The 21,846-nt window shown below is 44.6% G+C and overlaps 1 protein-coding gene across 3 annotated transcripts; it reads right to left on the bottom strand.

The window, feature by feature from the left end:
* Positions 1–1,905: 1,905 nt before the first annotated feature.
* On the bottom strand, positions 1,906–15,104 carry LOC134568802 (hyaluronidase-1-like). Of its 3 annotated transcripts, none has more exons than XM_063427469.1 (5): positions 14,982–15,104; positions 5,748–5,896; positions 4,226–5,182; positions 3,395–3,484; positions 1,906–2,382 (listed from the first exon to the last, which is right to left on the bottom strand). In XM_063427469.1, the coding sequence occupies exons 2-5, from the start codon at positions 5,826–5,828 to the stop codon at positions 2,068–2,070; spliced, it is 1,443 nt and encodes a 480-aa protein (XP_063283539.1). In that variant the 5' UTR covers positions 5,829–5,896; positions 14,982–15,104; the 3' UTR covers positions 1,906–2,067. The 3 variants fall into 3 exon arrangements, with proteins under 3 accessions (XP_063283539.1, XP_063283541.1, XP_063283540.1); XM_063427471.1 differs by having other exon boundaries at positions 5,738–5,896; XM_063427470.1 differs by lacking the exon at positions 5,748–5,896.
* Between the last annotated feature and the right edge of the window lie 6,742 nt (positions 15,105–21,846).

Genomic DNA, 21,846 nt, shown 5'->3' on the forward strand with positions numbered 1-21,846 from the left:
TATGCAGCAAACAGAGTATATTACATTCAAGTCAAACAATAATGAGTAGACTTTGTATCAATGAAGACGCTGTGCCGTAAATTAGAAGTGACAAAAAAGGGTTAATACCGCATACATTCTGCGAGAGAGCATGTAGGGAATAATCGAAACGGAAGCCTTTTAGCAGTAAATTCAAGATTACACTGTCTGTAGTGCCTGCTCCCTAAACATATGTAAAAAATCTGACACACAAGATTCTCATTATTTTACAATTTGAGCTCTATATTATATACAGTGAGGGAAAAACGTATTTGCTCCCCTTGCTGATTTTGAAAGTTTGCCCATTGACAAAGAAATGATCAGTCTATAATTTTAATGGTAGGTGTATTTTAACAGTGAGTAACAAAAAAAAATCCAGAAAAACGCATGTCAAAAAAGTAATAAATTGATTTGCATGTCAATGAGTGAAATAAGTATTTGACCCCTTCGGCACAGAAGGTTTCCCCTTTCAGCCCGGGGCCGGCACAGGATCTTCCTCCACCTCGTCGTCCGTCCACAAAAAAGGGTTCTGCTGGACGTATAACGAAGGACAGTTTAAGTAGGGCGCGGCTTGTCAATTCAAACACGGGTGCTCCGAGTACTGAGATGGTACTGTGATTGCAGTGGCGCCACGCTAGGGCCCACCAGGCATTGGCGAAAAGACGGGGGAAAGTGAATAAAATCATGGCAACTTTTGTTAGTTGTTTGGGGGGGTGGTTGTAAGGCATAGGGAGTTGGAAGCTCACTTGGCGGGTTATTACAGGCATTATGGGGTGCATCTGTTAGAGGTGGGTACAGATTTCTTATTGTTATGGTTTCAGGAAGGTTTGCAAAGAGCGTTATTTTTGGTGGGGGCGCTCAGGCAGCTCAAGGTGTTGAGCTCTGAGCTATGGCGGGGGATGGATAGAGAAGTTGAGGTGTAGGTGGTTTGTCCTGAGGTAAAATAGTTCTCTAAGAACAGCTTGGAAGAGTATTTTTAGGTTTGAGCTCGTCGGTAGCTCCAAACCTGGTGTGTGTAGGGTGTATCTCGGTATGCTCCTACATGAAAGAAAGCTGGAAATCATGCCCTCGGTGGCAATGGTTATGTTATGCCCTCGGTGGCAATGGTTATGTTTAAATGTTAATTATATGTTATAATGTGGTTTTACTTATTGTGTTGTGGGTCATTGTCTGGGATAGTTTTGTAATGGAGTTGGTGGGGGATAGGTTATGTTTTAATATGTGACCATGACCTTAAATTATTTTAACTTTATTTATATATTATTAAAGCTGTGATATTTTCCCAAATAAAGGTGTCCGAGTATTTGTGGGGGGATTATTTGGGTTTCTCATGCATATGCCGGAAAGGCAACTATGCTTATGTCAAGTTCCATATAGCACCTAGAAATTGGGTTAGTCCGTCGTGACTACTTAAATACCAAAAAGTGCATCAGTCATGAAATGTGACATAAAAATATAGCAGCATACAGTACATTAGGCTAGCTTAACCCAAAACCCAGCATAAACCAAAAAAGGGGTGTGGTGTTTAAATAAAGTGAATATCATGCTATGAAGTCCAAGTATTTTCAATGATTCCAACACATTTAGCAGATAAACACCCAATAATGCAGACAATTATCATACTTCAAATGGAGCGATTTATCCAAAGGACCGTTGGAAATATTCCAATAATTTACAAGGATCTGGCTTAAATTCAGCTGTGATTGCCCCTCCAATATGATAATAAATCTAAACTTTTACCAACTCTCAATTTATCTTTCTTATATACTTTAGGGCAATGAATGGATTACAATGCTCACTGGGAGATGAGTGCTGAATGACTTGGGGGGAGGATTCATACTGCGGGCTAATTAGAAATTATTTGGGGCTCATATTCTGCTAATTGATAGTTACAATTGGGATACATCGAATTCAAACTATATTGATGGTCTAATATGTGTTTAATATTTCTTTCTAATTCTTTAAGAATCTTAATTTCATATTCACTTTATATAAAATGCACCTCTTATTTTTTTTTACATTTTCTTATTCAGGTGTCTGCAAGTTGTGTCATGTTTGATTCTTTGTGCACTGTGGACCCTCCCAATCTTTATAACAGTGGCACTCAAATTCTCTCCATGTCTGCGTGATGTTTCTGTTGGGCGTCACTGGATGCACAAAGTATCCTTTGCCCTTCGGATCCTCCTTGATGGTGAAGATCTTCGGGTCTAGGTGAAGATACGTCTTGGAGGAAGAATCTTTTTGTGCACAGCGTCCGTGTCCTGCGCATCGACTTTGGCTGCACTGGTCAGCTGCACTGGTCACATTTTTTAAATATTTACCCAGAGTGTCATGTAGGTAGGCTTTCACTGCAAGGCAGGACTCCTAAAAGAGAAGCAGAGTTACATAACTACTATACCCTAAAAACATATTTAGTTGACCTGGATTTCTTTGTGGGAGATGGTTTTCTAACTGCCTAGATAGCCTTCTGACAGGTTTACTACAATTAAGAATATTCTTAGTATTAATATTTGATACCACTGATATTAGCAAACAATTGTATGTGTTGACCTGCTGTCCAAATTTCAAGACTCAAGCATTTGGAACCTTGTGAATGCACTCATGGTGCTATCAGGGGGTAACAGCCAGCACTCAACAAAGGTGGCCTGGGGCCTTCTTGTGCTATACATATCTCCCCCAGCTGGACAGTGTTCTGGATCTCAGAAGCTTAGTCGGCTACATTGACAGCCCCACAATTCAACTCCACCAAGACTCCACTGGGAGGAAGTGATTTCAGATTACTTCCTCCCGTCACAAGAAGGAAGCTACATGGAAGGGCAGAGCAATCCTTGTACTGTTTGCAGCCCACAGCCCCACTGAACCACAGCCAGGCAAAGAGGAGGGGGAAGAGAAGCTAAATATATATATTTAATGGGTATCTGTGTGTTCATGCCAGTGTTTATACATGTGTGTGTCAGTTTGTAAATGGGTGTGTCAGTGTGCGTAGTCATGTTTTCTGTGTATCTGTGAAAGTGTATCTGCTTCTGCAACTGTGATAGACCATTGGTTTTGTAAGGAGTCACAAGCTTTCTGATGGCAGCCCTGAATGCAATAATAATATGTATGCTATACTTTCCAGTCATGTTGAGTATAATGTGAGTATCCACAAAGGGGGAGGGACAAAGGACAAAAACTTGCCACGTCAGCCACAATGATTGAAAATATTTAGATTTATAAAGTCTAACCAAAAAGATTAACAAACCAGGAATATATGCATTAAAATATTGTATTCCGATACAGGTATATCTGTATCATCACATTAACAGTTTGATACATATTTTATATATTCCATTATATAAAGCATGCAGACAGTTACACATCCCGTTCCCATGGTTACCTTGCTCACACTGTAGTCTCCGTTTCCCCAGAGGATAACTCCAGCAGCGCCCAGTGCTGCACTCTGTCCTATTGTCTGAATTAGATCCTCCTGCGGGAAATAAAAAGCCTTAATGTGTCGGCCATGTCTTGGATGTTTGCGTTATAATTCATGGAATTCTCAGTAAAACAGTCAATAAGAAAAATAGTGTGACCATTATCAATATACAGGGCCACACGATATATACCATAGATTACTCTAGTCACTTACCTAGTGCACTGTTTAAATAGGGCCTCTGTGGGAGACAAGTGGGTATAACTTAATTCTCATATTGCCAGTTATTTCCATGCCATGCCCATATACCATACATTTCAGCCTGTATTGTGTCATAACTATATTTATCAAATAAAAAAGGGAATAGGGTCGCACTCAGTCACAACAATTAAACACAGGGTGCTACTGAGCATGGGTCAGCAAAAAAAGCCCCAAGAAATATATACAAATAGAAAGAATCCCAGGCACTCACTGTGATTGTTCTTCAAGCAGATTTATTGCAACGTTTCGACCTCAATGAGGTCTTTTTCAAGCTTGAAAAATACCTCATTGTGGTCGAAACGTTGCAATAAATCTGCTTGAAGAACAATCACAGTGAGTGCCTGGGATTCTTTCTATAACTATATTTATCGTCAATACAGCACTCTGAAAATTTTACAATCTGCAATGAATGTTTTTTGTACACATTCAGACTACAGGATGTAGTTATTATGTAGATACATTTTTTAATGAGTTTTTCATAAAAAGTACATAAAGAGAAAACTGTAGATTATGACTTTTTGATTTGTTCAGTGTTACCTGGGTGAGGAAGTCCATGCTATACTTGTACACAATTCGGGCATAAGGCAAGACAGGCAACTTCTGTCCAGGCACGATATTAGAGATCCTCAATCCCTCCTTCACCCTGTGCTTCACGTACGAACCCACATTTGGTGACATCTTTAACTCCTTGTCCAGGTATATATCTGGGTATAGTGCCCGACTGGCCCTCCACAACCAGGCCAGATGGTTGTTTCTGCTTTTTTCCATATCTGCACACTCACCAGTGTAATTAGAGCTAGAGTTACCATAGCCGTAATTGAAACACCTTGGATACCCATAGAACCCCCATAGTCCTTCTGGACTTATCTCCCGACCCAACTCAAGAGTGCGTCTCATAAATGCCTGAGCAGCATATTCAAATTCCAATCTGGCCAATTTCTTTAACTTGCTATATGGCGACTTTGGGTACTTTCGATACGCCAGCTCTATAGATCTCAGTTTGTACTGAATCATTTCATTCCAGTTACGAGTCCACAGAGGTCGCCAGTTTTCCCAATCCACCACTGCCACTCCTTTGAAACGTGTTGTAAATATTACAGCTGCCAAATCTTGTCTGGCTTTGTGCAGGTGTTTCTCAATACTGGCATTTTGGGGAAGTCCCCCATTGATTGGCTTCCCACTCTTGTCATAGTAAGGGTAGTGACCTAGCTGGGTACTGTAAAAGATGACCATCTTGTTTCCCAGGAATGAGTGGTTGTTGTTCAACACTATGTCAAATTTTTCTACATCTATTTCCACCCTAAACTTTTCTAAACACGACTGAGTGGGTGCATTCCAAACTACAGTGAAGGGCTGGTCTGAGAGAACTGGATCTGAGTCAGCAATAAAGAAGAAGGATGATAAAGGAAGGAGGACACACAGGGTGATTTTGTAGAAGGTCTGGGATGGCATCTCCAATCCATGAATTTGTACAACACTGCATGCATGAAGTAGCTACAAAAAAATAGAAACACAGAAAGTATGAAAAACTCATGGACAGTTACAAATTAAAAATACAGTGGCTATCAGATGTGCATCTGAAAGTAACATCAAGATATAATACTCTATCTGGACCTGAAATAACAATGCATATACAAACTGATTGCCATTTGGGTATGAAGGGAGTTAGGCCACTTCAATTTATGAACATGTCTATGCTTTAGTTTAGTTGATTAGTTAATAAGACTTACTTTTCCCACATAAATCTCACTTTAACAGTGCTCTCAGTACTGCAGGCGTATGCAAATGAGCTCAACAAAGAACCACATTTTTGCCTCATAATTGAAGATTATGCTAGCTTTAGTGTACTAATAATCGTAATTTTAATAAGGACAGGAGGCGAGTATTTTGCATTAACTCTCTTTACTAAACTCCATAACAGTAAAGAAAACATAAAGAATAACAGTAAATCAATGAGCAGCATAGTATATATAAGGGTCATGCTGCCTAAACACTTCCTCTTTCTTTAAGCGACATCCAAGTACTGACTGAACACAAAATCAACAAAACCAAACGAAACCAGTAGGAGCATCCTCCGGGGAGCGCTGAACTTGAGGAGACTTCCGATCATCGAAACGAAGAGCATGAGAGACAAAGTCATCAACCAAACAGGCGGAGTCGTGGGTTATCCCGAAATGACATCCATTGGAGGTCCTGGAGAGGTTTACACTGAAAAAGAGGGTATAAAACAGGTTAGGTACTGAACTGTAACTGGTCAAGCAGATGAGCCTTTATAAGCATGCGTAGTATATGGATACAATACGGAGCAGACCACAATAATGATATTATACACTAAACCATGCTCCTGAAAACGATTTAAACTCAGGTCCCTACAACCTGCACCGAAACGGGAACCAGAGTAGACCACCATATGTTAAAAAGTGGTAAAACAACGAATCTAACCTGTGATAGCTAACATCCGTCACCTCGAGATCCACCCACCCGAGGTGCGTCAGGGGAGGGAACACAAGGAAAGGAAAATACTCGCTTCCTGTCCTTATTAAAATTAAGATTATTAGTATGCTAAAGCTAACATAATCTTTTCAGTTTTATAACATGACAGGAGGCTTCCTATTTTGCACTTTTTTTTTATAATTTAAAGTTTATTGGAATTTTCCAGATTTCAAGATCTATTTTGCACTTTTAACGCTGAAGTAGAGATAACCCAGCAGAAGGAGGAGTGCAGAAATAGAAGGTATGAAAGGTAGATTCCCTAGACCAATCCGCCGCCTGCAGAATATCCGCCAATGACGCTCCCTCCAAGAAGGCTGAGGAGGCTGCCGCCCCACGTACGGAATGGGCGCCGAATGAGGGGTCTATACCGGCGAGAGAAAGGATCCATCGAGCTAGCGTGGTGGTGCGAACGTAGGACACCAGGAGTTAGCCCGACGCCGAGTTCCGAAGAGGGGAGGTAACCGAGACGTATCGGCGAAGAGCAGAAACCACACAGAGCTGCGGGTCGTCTGGGAAAAAGGGATAAAAAACCGACGTCGAATCTGACTTGGTACGCCGGGAGATACGGAATGTGACCCCATCGAGGGTGACATCAAAAGCGTCGACATCGAAAGCACGTACATCAGACACCCGACAGAAAGACACCAGGCAAAGCAGGAGAGCGAACTCAGCTGCCAATTGACAATCGGAGGGACAAATGTTCGTTAGGGTGCCAATCACGGGTGAAGCGGAGGACCAGCCCTACGTCCCAGAGACGGGTGCATACCACGGAGCAGTCGGCAAACTAGAGGATCCTTGCCAACCGGGAGGTCCCCGACTGGAGTGTGAGCCGCAGAAATCGGCAAACGAACAACGTTAATGGAGTGGTAAGATCAGCCCGTCGAAAACAAGGACGATAGAAAATTAAGAATCAAGGGTATAGGTGCTGTAAATGGATCGGAGTCCCCTTGCACGCACCAAGTAGAACAGGAGGCCCAAGCTGAAAGGTAGCAGCGCTAGTTCCGGGGGCCCATGAATCACATAAGAGGTCTCTAGCAGCCTGCGATAGTCTGCCGACCTGCCAGGAACCCCTGAAAGAGTCCAAGCCACGAGGGGCAGAGGCAGGCTACAAAATTAATAAAAGGAATTGAACATATCAGCTATGAAGAAAGGTTAACAAATTTAAACCTATTTAGTTAAGAAAAACGTCGCCTGAGAGGGGATTTGATAACATCATACAAATATATTCGGGGCCAATACAAACCATTGTGTGGAAATCTTTTCACAAACCGGACTTTACATAGGACACAAGGTCATGCGTTTAGACTGGAAGAAAGAAGATTTCGTCTAAGGCAAAGGAAAGGTTTTTTTTTACTGTAAGAACAATAAGGATGTGGAATTCTCTGCCTGAAGAAGTGGTTTTATCAGAGTCCATACAGATGTTCAAACAGCTACTAGATGCATACTTGCAAAAACAGAATATTCAAGGATATAATCTTTCAATGTAGGGTAATAACTGCTTGATCCAAGGATAAATCCGACTGCCATTCTGGGGTCAAGAAGGAATTTTTTTCCTAGCTTGTTGCAAAATTGTGCTACAAACTGTTTTTTTTGCCTTCTTTTGGATCAACAGCAAAAAACAAATGTGAGGAAGGCTGAACTCGATGGACGCAAGTCTCTTTTCAGCTATGTAACTATGTAACTATGATCTTCCAGTAGTAATGGGTGAAGATTCCCTTTGGGATCCGTGAGGAGGTCCTTGCATGAGGAGGCCAGAAGGTCCAGGAACCACGGTTGGCTCTGCCATAATAGCGATATGAGAGTCAGTGTCACTTGCTGCGTCCGGACTTGGTGTAGAGTTCTCACAATCATAGCAAATGGGGGAAAAGCATAGGCCCCGCTGGTCGGCCAACATTGGAGAAATGCGTCCGTCGCCTTGCTCTTCCCTGGTCCAGGAACCAGCTGAAGAATTCCGGGGTCTGGTGGTTGTTGCAGGAGGCAAACAGATCCAGATGAAAAGGACCCCTCCGGGCTGCGATAGCCCGGAATAATCTCGTGTCCAGCCTCCAGTCGCTGACGTCCCTCCAATGACGAGAGAACCAGTCCGCCGTAAGGTTGATCTCTCCGGGGAGGTATTCGGCCTAGAGTGCAATGTTGCGGGGAAGACAGAAGTCGAAGATGTCCTTCGTGATGTCCGATAGAAGGCGGGAGCGTGCACCCCCCAGGCGATTGATATATAGGACTGCGGAGACATTGTCCATGCGAAGGAGGATGCAACAGTTGGATTTCTCCCGAGTCAGGCTGCAGATTGCGAAGGAACCCGCTAGGAGTTCTAGGCAATTTATGTGCATGGAGAGCTTCTGTGTCGTCCATGTTCCCCCGTGGAAGTGGTTCCGCTGGTAGCGCCCCAGCCCCACAAGCTGGTGTCGAACTCGAGTATAAAATCTGGAGTGTCTCCGAATATGGCCCTGCCGTTCCAGGCCTGCATGCTGTCCAGCGACCATGACAGTTCTTCGCGAACTTCCACCATCACTGGGACAGGTTGATCTACGTGGGCCTGCGGCGCAGGAATCTTGCCTTGAGCCATTGCATGGCCCTGTAGTGGAGGGGGCCTGGAAATATGGCCTGTATGAAGGCGGAGAGGAGTCCCACGATTATGGCTAAGTTGCGTAACGGGATGGTGTCACAACGAAGGACTCTGCGAATTTCCTTCCGAATGGACGAGATCTTTGATGATGGTTGTCTCAGAGTGCGTGATGTGGAGTCGATCTTGAACCCCAGGAATTGTATCGTCTGAGAGGGAGACATTTCCGATTTCTGGTAGTTCACCACGAAACCCAGGGATTCCAATAGCGCCACTGCGAGACGAGTGTGTTGACATAGCCTGAACTCCTCGGAGCAGAAGAGAAGGATGTCATCCAGGTAAATGATGCACCGGATGCCCCTGGAGCGCAGGTGGGCTATCACTGGTTTCAGGAGTTTGGTGAAAGACCATGGGGCCGAGCTGAGCCCAAAAGGGAGGCACGTGAATTGCCGGTCGTGCCAGAGGAATCGAAGGAGAGGTCGGCAGTCTTGGTGCACTGGGACAGAAAGGTATGCGTCTTTTAGGTCTAGCCTGGTAAACCAATCGTTGTCTCGCAGGAGATCTTGCAAGAGGTGGATGCCTTCCATCTTGAAGTGGCGGTATACTATGTATGCCTTGAGGTCTCGCAGGTTGATGACAGGACGGAATTCTCCTGTCTTTTTGCGGACCAGAAAAATATTGCTGAAAAAAACCTTCAAAGCCGTCGGCTTGTGGTCGTGAGACGACAGATGGATGGGGCACGGGAGGTGCGTCTGAGTGGGGTTCTCCACCAGGTCTATGATGTAGCCCTGCACCATTTGCAGCATCCACGTGTCTGACGACAGGGCGGCCCAATTCTGGAAAGAAAGGGAAATACGGCCCGCAGTGCGGGTGCATGGTAAGAGAGGGGGAATAAGATTGTCTACTTGTAGCGAAGCGGGAGCATCCGCGTCCACGCGGTCCGCTGCCTCTGTCCGAGTCTCTGAAGTATGAGGGCGGTTGCCTGTAATCCCTGGATGGGTAGAACGATGTTGGCAGGGTGCAGGGGCCTGAAGGCCAGAATCGGCTGGCGGCACGGCCCCATTGCCGGCCAGCCCTTCCAAAAACCCATCTCATGGGGTTTCCCCTGAAGACTCTACGCACAGATGACTGCGCCTTGTTGAGTGAGGTAAACACATTCACATGTTTGTTGAGTTCCTTGAGGAATGGTTCGCCAAACAGTTTCCCTTGTGCCTGGAGCCCTATTTCCTTTGTGCCAAGCTCTGCCAACTTACCGTTAATACGGTATAGTGCTGCTTTTCGTCTCCCAGAAGAGAGCGTAACATTAGTGTTTCCAATGAAACAAAAGCATCGTTGTGCCCACTCACATACGTCATGTGCCCATTCCCTGATGTTGTCGGCCATAAAGGAGTCGGCCTTGGCATAGGCATCGTCCGCCAAGTATATGATGCGGGAATGGGGGCCTACGGAATCCAGCAGATTGTCTTGAGTGCCCCACAGACCTGTCCACTCCGCATTATGAAGGTTGTCATAATTTTGTCAAACTCAGGGGTTTGAGCCACCTTGTCTGGAAGGGAATGGCATGGGCATTCCGACCTAAGTCGGCTACATACCACTTTGTCCAGAGGTTTGTGGAGCCACAGGTGCATGAACCTGGAGAGGTGCTCCGGTGGTGACCAGTCCCCTGATCTGGGATGGCGTATGTTGCGAGGGTCAAACATAGCCTGACCCATAGGGTCCAGAATGGTGTCTGAGTCAAGTGGGGGAACTGCATCCGCAGGACCCTCGCTCCTCTCCGTCTGGGCCGCACCCAGGAGGGTCTCACGCATAAAAGCGGAGATAGACTTATCGTCCGAACCCCAAGGGTCATAGTCCGAGTCGGATAGGTCTGCCTGCCATTCGTCCAGAACTGACATGGAGTGTGACAATGCTTGGTCTTCTCCAGAAGAGTGGTCCTGATGCGGGGCCGGGGTACTGAATTTGGAGGATTTATTATGTTTGGCAGACGCCTTACCCTTGGATGGCTTAGATGTAGCGCCCTCGCCTTCCCAGTGGCGTTTACGTGGGCGTGAATCCTCCCTGGTATGATGGTCTGAGACATCGGAGTCAGACTCGTGGTGTGGGCGTCTGCGGGAAGGTTTGGGTAAATCAGGAGCCGCAGCTCGCACTTTGGAAAGTGCTTTCTCCACAGAAGCAGCGACAGCTGCATTAATCATAGCCTGGAAGTCCACAGGGGTATTCTGGGAGTCTTCTATAGTATAGGGTAGGCTTGTGATACACGTCACTGATAGGCACTATAGTACCCAGGCACCCAGGTCTTAGGTATAGATAGTGAGGCAATGGATCAGCTAACCTAGTGGTTATGGTAGATAATAAATCCGTCCAATAAAACCCCAGCAGGGTATAGTTGGTGACCTTAATAAAACTGGGGCTCACCCAGTTAGAGAGAACTGCAAAAGCTAGTCTCCCAATAAGCAGCACAGTACTTAGGTACATATAATGGGGGCTCACCCCGGTTGCACAGGGATTGGAACCCTTAAGTGCAGGTCACAAGTATATACAGGCAGCAGCACTGACCTGACTGACCCCGCCAAATGAATGCAGGGAACTTCTGATACTGTAGCAGGCACAGAGGCACAGGAGCACCAAGGTAGGGCAGTACAAATGAAGCTCAGCTCCTTCACAGGGAGAGCAGGGTATACATGGAGGGTGAGAAATCCGTTCGCGGTACACACGCGGCCGCAAAAGCTGGGGACTAAATTATAACCCGGTCGCGACCGGTGCCACGAACGATCGCGGACAAGAATAAGGACGTACAGAAGGTAATCCCCAGATCCCAGGGCAGTGGGGCAAACTCAGGGGAAGCCACTGAGGTAGAAACCCAGGTACCAGGGCTGAAATTAGTGGCAGGGAGAGGGAGGAAAACCCCTATGAAGCCCAGCCAAATAAACACACTGCTCATAAGAGCAGTCACAGTAGATAACAATGTAAATAACAATGTAAATACAACAGAAATATACTTAATAAAAGGTAAAATAACAGAGAAAAATACAATAAAGGTATGAGGCTCTGGAGGAGCCAAAAGTCTGACCTGTCTGCGATGGAGCAGTAAAGAAAGAGGAAGTGTTTAGGCAGCATGACCCTTATATATACTATGCTGCTCATTGATTTACTGTTATTCTTTACATTTTCTTTACTGCTATGGAGTTTAGTAAAGAGAGTTAATGCAAAATAGGAAGTCTCCTGTCATGTTATAAAATTCCACTTTATACATGGATTCCTTGGAGTATGTGTCTGCTGTATACAACAGCTTTGAAACACAACGCAGGAAGAGGAGCAAAGCCAGTGAACCACTCATGGACAGCTGTTTCGTTGTTAATGCAAATCATCAGCATGAGGTTGGTTACTGGCTTGCTATGGAGGCTTGGCGTTCAGGGCTGCCATCAGAAATTTTGGGGCCCCTGACAAAGCACAAGGTCTGGCACCCCCCCACTCCCCCACCCCCCTGCCTCCCGGGCCCGCCCACGCCCTACCTAGTCCGCTGACAATGATGCAGGACTGAATGTGGTGTGTATAGTGGAAGTGAATTAGAATATGTGTAATGGATGTAGTGTTTGTGTGTATTAGATACTGTTTGTGCAGTGAATGCAGAGTGTGTGTTTGTGTAGCGGATGCAGTGTGTATAGTGAACGCAGAATGTGCTTGAGTAGTGGATGTAGTGTGTGTACAGTGATGTAGTGTGTGTTTGTGTAGTGGATGTAGTGTTTGTATGTTCTAGATGAAATGTGTTTAGTGGATGCAGTGTCTGTAGTGGATGCAGTGTGTGTATTAGACGCAGTGTCTGTGTATAGTGAATGCAGAGTGTTTCAATTTGTGGTGGATGTAGTGTGTGTACTGGGAATACAGGATATTTGTGTAGTGGATGCTGTGTGTACAGTTAATGCAGAGTGTGTGTCAGTATAGTGAATCCAGAGTGTGTGCATAGTTTAGTGAATGCAGAGTGTGTGTTAGTGTGTAATGAATGCAGAGTGTGTGTTAGTGCAGTGAATGCAGAGTGTGTGTAAATGTGTCGCGGATGCAGAGTGTGTGTGTTAGTGTAGTGAATGCAGAGTGTGTTAATGTGTAGTGAATGCAGAGGGTGTGTTAGTGTGTTGCGGATGCAGAGTGTGTGTTAGTGTAGTGAATGCAGAGTGTTAATGTGTAGTGAATGCAGAGTGTGTGTTAGTGTGTAATAAATGCAGAGTGTGTGTTAGGGTGTAGTGAATGCAGAGTGTGTCAGTGTAATGAATGTAGTGTGTGTGTAAATTTGTAGTGAATGCAGAATGTGTGTTAATGTGTAGTGAATGCAGAGAGTGTGTTAGTGTAGTGAATGCAGAGTGTGTGTTAATGTGTAGTGAATGCAGAGAGTGTGTTAGTGTGTAGTGAATGCAGTGTGTGTGTTAATGTGTAGTGAATGCAGAGAGTGTGTTAGTGTGTAGCAATTTTCCCATTAATGTTTTAATTTTGTATTAAATTAAATGTTATTTCCCCCTCCCTGCTTACCTGTGTCCAGGGAGGGGGAGATTCCATCCCTGGTGGTCCGGTGGCATGGGGGCCCCCCGGCTCCCTGTTACCGCAGAGGGGGCCCAGGCAGCACACAGCTTCTCCTCTCTTACAATAACTCTTGCGAGATGCCGAGATCCGTGGAGCGTTGCCATGGCAACCGGGTCTCGCGAGAGTTATTATAAGAGAGAAGAGAGGAGAAGCTGTGTGCTGCCTGGGCCCCCTCTGCAGTAACGGGGAGCCGGGGGCCCGCGGCTGCATACATAGATAGCGATATTCGCAATCTATGTGTGCAGAGAAAGAAAGTGGGGCCCGGGACTGCCAGATGGCAGCCCTGTTGGCGTTACTTGTAAAGTACATACCAACAGAGTTGTGGCGGGGAAAAAAGTGTGGATGAAAACCCCTTTCACCTGAAGTAATAGTTAATACATTGCTAAACACAAATACACACACCAGTTGCTTTATGAAGCAAAAATGTGGTTCTTTGTTGAACTCATTTGCAAAACTTGGTTTTGGCCAGGAAAGGTCTGTTGTCCTCTGACCGCATCAATTAATGGGCCTTACAGTCATACCATATATCAGACATATCCTAAACATTTATTGTAGCTGAGGGAGCTATAGATTTTTTTATGTAATTTAACTACATATGGATAACTTAGATGAAGAGAATTGATATCACCAGAGTCTGGAATAAAAAAAATAAAAAAACTGAAGGAAAAACAATTGTGCAATATTTTACATTGCATAGGCATCAATTAGTAAAATGCTACAGACACATTTACAGGTTTGCCCAAATTTATGTGCTAGCCATGCGTCCCATGTGTCAAATAAATGTTACATACACTTAATTATGTATTTCTCAAAAATAATTGTTATGGCTTAATTTATAAAAAAAACACCTTTCTCCTGAGTCATATATCTACATGGTATACTAAGGTGTATGGTATACAACAAGCCTTAATTTGGAGTATGTTCTTTATTCCCCCTACAGCTCTGGATTGCTTCCATAGTTTCCCTCTAATGCATGGAAGAAGGGTCACATCGACTTTCAAGTCAGATTGTAACGTCCCAGTGACGCCGCGCACTCATACCAACTTCTAAAACTAACAAATATGGCCATAAATAACCCTATCACTATTGGGAAGTTAAATCTAGCAATAGACCTAGCGCAGACATGTATAAGTCCTGCTGATGTTACGTGATTGCCATTGCAGTTTAACACAAAAAAAAAAAATCTACAATGGGTTTCTTGGGGCAATGTGAAATGGGGCCCCTAAAATGTTCACAACTCCTTGGGTGCTTCTCAATAATGAAATGTCTAAAAATAAGAAATGTACAACAAAAGCAGAGTTCACAGGGCTTTGCAGACATCAATGTCAGCACAAACATGTTCCTGACAACCAACTGATTATTTAGGACATGCATACTGTAATTCCTTTCAACTTTAATGAGCTGTGATCCATCTAATGAACAACTAATGAGCTGTGTTCCCCCGACTGCTCGCTAACAATGGACACGCACTTTAATACGTTCTGTCTGCTCTACTGTTCGTGTGTGATATGTTCTATCCTTTTACATAAAAAAATGCACGACATTAAAAGTAACAGAAACATTTTTATTTTATTTCCTTCCTTTCCTTCCCTACCCTCAGTAGTGATGCCCACCTTTACATATTTATTCCTAACCCCCAAAAGACAGTAAACCCCACAGACTTACTTCAGTTCTTGTCCCAGGCAGGTGCAGCAATCTGTTCTACCAGAATCTGCAGCATGTTCTGCAGACAGAATCTCACTACTTATGATTGCCTGGAGTAAAGAAAACTTGCGTCACACATTGCTCCTTCCCCATTGTCTTTTGATGCTAGAGGGGAATATAAGACATAAGTATGAATATAATAAATCAGAGCATATTGGATCCTGTTTCACAAGTTGCATTTGTGTTAGGGAAATTAAGAATAAATAATAGGCGCTCACTATAGTGGTCAGGCAGCAGTATACAAAACAAGGATTCCCCAACCTTGTGAGTGAGTAATAGAAAAACAGAAAAAAAGGGCGTATACCGCGCCTAGTGATTTATATATGCAGAAAATACATACATGTATCCTTGAATATTCCGATAAATCGTAACCTCGGAAAAGAATTAAGATAAAAAATAATAGTGCAATACAGTACATTTTATCTTAAAGACAGGTAGTTTATGGCTATGTACAGTCCACTCACATTTGGATGAGCTATGACAGAGCTCTGCTGTGAAGCGCTTGGACGGTACAATCCCCGTCTTTGGATTTGTAGTAGTTGCCACAGAAGTGCAATGTGACTTTCTAGAGCATATGACCTGCTCTAGTATAAACAGCTTAGGTGGTATAATCCCCACCAAGGATATACAGGATCCAGGAAACAAAAAAATAGTGACGGGGGCGGAGTCAAGCAGCGAACCAGAGCAGTCGCATTCTCCCCGTGCTCTGCAAACTATTGCCCTAAAACTTGAAATTTTGGAAGAAACAGGGGGAATCAACTCCACTGTTATAGGCCTGACAGCATGGGACGCAAAAACAAACGACCAAAGGCTGATAAAAGCCCGATAAGCCATGACATTGGCGAGTTATTCCGCTGCTCGCAGAAGGCCGCGTGGGATAAAATGGCGCTGCTGGATGAGGGCTCATCGTGCTCCTCGTAGGAATCCTCCACAGGACTGAGGGAAGGGGCCACTTCCAGCAAAAAAACGGGACCTACCCCCCCAACATCGGGGGACAGAGAACCGGTCACTGCACCACAATCAGTGGCGTACATACCGGGGTCGCAGGGGTCGCGGCTGCGACCGGGCCCGGCCCACCAGGGGGCCCGGCCGCCCTGCGACCCAGGTATGTACTCACTGGGCCAGCCTCTTCTCCTGGGGGGCCCAGGAGCCGGCCACCTTCGGGCCCCCCGAGGCTGGCCCTGCTTACACCCGGCGGGCAGTCAGGCTGGCGGGCGCGCGAGGGAGCACTCTCCCCTGAGTGCTCCCTCTTCAGCTCCCTCGCGCACCGCACTGAAACCGGAGCCGAAGATGACGTCATCAGTACGCGGCGCGCGAGGGAGCTGAAGAGGGAGCCTGACTGCCCGCCGGGTGACACCACTGGACCCCAGGGAATCCCCTCAGCTCTCCCACAGGTAAGGAGGCTGGGGGGATTAAATAGAAAAAAAAAAAAACGTGTGTGTGTGAGAGTGTATGTTAGTGTGAGTGTATGTTAGTGTGAGTGTATGTTAGTGTGAGTTATGTTAGTGTGAGTGTGTGTCAGTGAGTGTGTGTCAGTGAGTGTGTGTCAGTGTGTGTGTCAGTGTGTGTGTCAGTGTGTGTGTCAGTGAGTGTGTCAGTGAGTGTGTGTCAGTGAGTGTGTGTCAGTGAGTGTTCGTTAGTGTATGTGTGTTAGTGTATGTGTGTTAGTGTGTGTGTGTTAGTGTGTGTGTGTTAGTGTGTGTGTCAGTGTGTGTCAGTGTGTGTATGTCAGTGAGTGTATGTCAGTGAGTGTATGTCAGTGAGTGTGTGTCAGTGTGTGAGTGTGTGAGTGTGTGAGTGTGTGTTTGTGTGAGTGTATGTTAGTGTGAGTGTATGTTAGTGTGAGTGTATGTTAGTGTGAGTGTGTGAGTGTGTGTTAGTGAGTGTGTGTTAGTGTGTGTGTGAGTGTGTGTGTGAGTGTATGTTAGTGAGTGTGTGTGTGTGTTCGTGTTAGTGTGTGTGAGCGTGTTAGAGTGTGTGTGTAAGTGTTAGAGTGTTTGTCTTAGTGTTAGAGTGTTTGTCTTAGTGTTAGAGTGTTTGTCTTAGTGTTAGAGTGTGTGTGTGTTAGTATTAGAGTGTGTGTGTGTTAGTATTAGAGTGTGTGTGTGTTAGTGTGTGTGTTGGTGTGCGTCTGTTAGTGAGTGTGTATGTATGTTTGTCACTGAGTGTGTGTCTGTCAGTTAATGTGTGCATGTGTGTCTTAAGCACTTACCTTTCTCCAGCGGCGGACTCCCTTGGCGCTGGGGATCTCTCCGCCCCGATCCGCCTCTCAGCTCCGAATGTGCATGCGTGGCAAGAGCCACGCGCGCATTCAAACCGCCCATAGGAAAGCATTACTCAATGCTTTCCTATGGACGTTCAGCGTCTTCTCACTGTGATTTTCACAGTGAGAAACGCAGAAAATCCTCTAGCGGCTGTCAATGAGACAGCCGCTAGAGGCTGGATTAACCCTCAGTGAAACATAGCAGTTTCTCTGAAACTGCTATGTTTTCAGCTGCAGGGTTAAAACTAGAGAGACCTGGCACCCAGACCACTTCATTGAGCTGATGTGATCTGGGTGTCTGTAGTGGTCCTTTAACCCCTTAAGGACACATGACATGTGTAACATGTCATGATTCCCTTTTATTCCAAAAGTTTGGTCCTTAAGGGGTTAAGTGTATGTGTTTATGCATGCACTGGCGTACATAACGTGGTCGCAGGGGTCGCAGCCCTGCGACCAGGTGCCCGCCGCCATGTGTTGCGGCCCCAGCCCGCGCAGAGTAAGCGCGCGCGCGGGGGGGGGGGCACGGATCAGTTTTCGCACCGGGGCCCCATGGGTTGTGTGTACGCCACTGACCACAATTAAAGGCGATGCTCACAGAACTCCGAGCAAACCTACAGGGAGACATGGCCCTTTTCAGAAAGGCGATCGAGAGCAACACCTTGAGGCTCACCCAGCTGGAAATCTCCAACAACGATCACACCACCAGGCTGACTGCAGTAGAACAGAGTCTGGAAAACCTACAACACAAACTACAGCAGGCCGACGGCAGAATTAATACACAGGAAGAGCACCGGAGGCGATACAACCTCAAGATAAGGGGAGTACCAGAATCACAGGGGATTACAGACTTACCTCATTTCATACGGCGGTTCATGGAAGCCTTCCTCCCGCCTAAATAGGCCAAAGCCATGAAACTGGACGGCATGTTCCGCCTCCCCAGGCCAGCAGGGGCCCCGCAGGACATGACACCTGACCTCATCCTCTGATTCCAATCCCTACAGGACAGGTCCTCACTTCTTGCAGCTATCCGGGGGAAGGCCCCGGTAACTTTTGAAGGAGCGACGCTGCTGGTCTTTCCGGATCTAACAAGAAACACACTGAGCTGGCGACGGTCCCTGAAACCCCTCTTACAGGTGCTCCGGACCCGGGACATCCAATACAGGTGGAGCCTACCACGCACCATCCAGCTCACCCTTAACCCCTTAAGGACACATGACATGTGTGACATGTCATGATTCCCTTTTATTCCAGAAGTTTGGTCCTTAAGGGGTTAAAGGTGCTACACACTGTGCGGACACATATCGGGAGCTGGAGGATCTCATGAGAGCCCAGGGTATTATGCCGACGGCTGCGAATGGGGTACCTAGCCTGGCTAGCTTGGACCCGGCAGAAATCCGTGAGTTCGTCCCTAGGACCGCACAGACCACCCCGTCCGGCAGAGCTGAGACCTGAAAGCTGGGTCAGCGACAACGATGATCACCAGAGGCCCACATACGGCCATGGAATGTTTCCCAAGGCAAACTTTTTAGATCACACCTCTCCCTTTTTCTCACAATTCTATGATGTCTAGTACAAATTTTCCCACTACCACAATGCCTCTTAGACTAAGGGGTCACCCAAACAGCGTTGCGATTACCCACTAACCAAAAGCAGCCCACACCGACAAGACACAATATGGGGACACCACCTTAGCTGGCTCGCTACCCAGTTTACCATCACGACAGAGCTCACCCCCCCCCCCCCACCTCTTTGGCTACACCACATAGCTTTAATGTCCCCCATATGGGGCACACTCATGCAATAAGAACCATACACTACCCCGCTGCACCGCAGCTTCACTGGAGTAATATACCAACCTATGGGAAGCACTATCCCCAACCCTCACACCCCCACCTGGCACCTACCTTCATGTTACAAGGCCTGAGAGATCTAACTGACCCAGGCAGGCAGCGGGGCAACCAACATCTTTCCCCACGCAATCTCACATTCCATGCAACACACGGGTCATGCCAGCCGGGAGTGCCACTTGACGATTAAATACCTGGCCCACCAACAGGTGGCATACTGCCCAGACAGGGAGAAGGCTGACTGACTCCCTGTCTAACCGCAACAGCCTACCATGGAAGTGCAAACCCACAGTTATGGCTGCAGCAACCTAGTAATTTTATTATAGTCTCATCCCGTTGAATTAGCATTAATGTATTTGATTGTCACTTCCCCGCCCTGCCAAACAGGCTGCCATTTGTTGAGAGTATCACTACCCAGCGGTAACTCTCGCAGCCTAGTCTTATAATACAGCCCTTACTACGTAATTGGCATACCCTTATGACTGGCGGTGTTAGTGCCACTAAATGTCTGACATTTATCCACACTCCACTCAACTCTTATGTGATGCAAGCCTGACTTGGCAGGCACAGTTTAAACTAGTATTTTTACATAGCTTGTTTGCTCAAGATGTTGAAGTCTTATTCCATAAAAAAAAAAAAAAAAAGTGCAGTGATATAACACTTATGCTAATTACTGTCAATTGATATCCTTGTTGAAATTATTACTGATATGTGATACGTATGATTCCTCTATGCACTTCAAAAATAAAGAATTAAAAAAAAAATATGCACATGGACACCACTCCCATTGAAAACAAATGAAAAGAGATGATTGGTTAGCATCATTCAGACAGCCTCTAGTCTTTGCACAGACTATCCAATCCTGAGGATGTGGAGCATTTTTTCAATTTTTTGATATAATGCAATAAAAAATAGAGGTCAACTCTAAAAAAAATAGTAAATATAAAAAGTAACTTAAAAAGTATACTTTAATATAAACAAACAAAATGATATAGTCCCACTTAACGCGTTTCGCCTGATAGGCTTCTTCAGAAGTGTGGTTTAATGTCCCAAAAGTCAGTTTTTATATCTTTATTAATGAAGAAATGGTATCCTGGTGTGTTTGCTTCCTGGTTCCGGCTTGCTGCTGACACGCACTCGTCATACCGGAAATGACGCGGCACCCGCGTCATACCGGAAGTGACGCGGTGCTCGTGTCAAAACCGGAAATGGCCGCGGCATCGTAGTGAGAGGGGAATGTGATATTATGGCGCCTTGGAACGCACGCATCACCAATAAGTGGTGTGCATAGCGTTCCGAGCGTCACCCGCCCCAGTCTCATATCGTGGTGCAAATATGGCATGGCGGCCATATTTGATTTGGGCAACAGTAAAAGTATGCAGTGAAATCAAACAAAATAAAAATATATATAGGAAATAACAATACAATAATATTAGTATTGGTACAGAAAATATAAACAAAGGAGAAAAAGCTGCACTACTAATTAGTAGAACATAATCATTAAAATAGCCATAGTAAATGTACAAAAATAGGTATAAGCAATAAAGAAGAGACAACACTACTATGGGGAAAATATCTCAATAGTAGATCAATGAGGATGGCACATAAAAGTAATATATACAAAAATATAACATAGTAAACAAAATAGCAGCCATAAGACATAATAAATATTAAAAATATTAGAGGATAGGTGAACCCAATTAATAAGTAAACATATTGGGGTGTATTATAAAAAAGATGGACGAAAATGTTGAAAATATGCCGAATATATAAAAATATATATATAAAATTATAAAAATATAAATAAAAAGAATTATTAAAAAGTAGAATATAGTAAAAAATAAATATTATAAAAAATTGAATAAATCGAAATCAACATTCAACCCTTTGGGGTGTAGGGTATCTAATTGGAATACCCACTGCATTTCAGTTTGTCCGATCTTTTTCATAACATCTCCTCCTCTCCAGTGGTTCTTAACTATTTTAATCCCGATAAACGTGAGATGTTTAGGGTCATTATTATGCATGCAGAAGTGAGCTGGTATTGAATGATTCTGTAAACCTTTTTCTATATTTCTACAGTGTTCTGCAATTCTGGTTTTCAGTGGCCTAATCGTTCTACCTACATATTGAAGGCCACACGAACATTCCAATAGATAGATTACGTTTTTACTATTGCATGTAATAACCTCTTTTATATTATATATTTTATTGGTATTTTTTTATTTAAAATCAGTAATAGTTCTTTTAGTAGTTTTTGTTTTCTTACATGCCATACAGCAATTGCATTTGTAAAAACCTTTTTTGTCCATAAAATTATTAATTTTTTTTGTAAAGTTTTTTGTTAGGTGCATTTTAAGATTAGGGGCTCCTCTGAATATCACTTTTGGTTTGTTAGGGATTATTTTTCCTAAAATTTCATCCTCCTTCAGTAAGTGCCAGTGTTTAGTTAAAATTTTCTTCAATTGTCTATTTTTATTGTTGTAATCTAATACAATTGGTAAAGTAAAATCACAATTGCCCTGATTCACTGGAGTTTTAACCTTATGTATCAGTTGATTCCTATTATTTATAGCTATTGATTGATAGTTGAATCAATGTGAATAGCATTATAGCCTTTTTGTATAAAACTTTTCTTTAATGTAATTGCTTGCTTTAAAAACACAGATTTATCTGAGCAGTTTCTTTTAAGACGCATCATCTGGCTTTTAGGTAT

Source organism: Pelobates fuscus, chromosome 7 (genome assembly GCF_036172605.1).
Source record: "Pelobates fuscus isolate aPelFus1 chromosome 7, aPelFus1.pri, whole genome shotgun sequence".
Lineage (NCBI taxonomy): Eukaryota > Metazoa > Chordata > Amphibia > Anura > Pelobatidae > Pelobates > Pelobates fuscus.

Coding starts and splice junctions, on each gene's coding strand:
- LOC134568802 (XM_063427469.1), bottom strand. CDS start 5,828: ATGACTTTGTCTCTCATGCTCTTCGTTTCGATGATCGGAAGTCTCCTC. Junction 5,183..5,747: donor CCCGGAGGATGCTCCTACTG/GTTTCGTTTGGT, acceptor ATTTTTTTGTAG/CTACTTCATGCATGCAGTGT. Junction 2,383..3,394: donor GAGACTACAGTGTGAGCAAG/GTAACCATGGGA, acceptor CTTCTCTTTTAG/GAGTCCTGCCTTGCAGTGAA.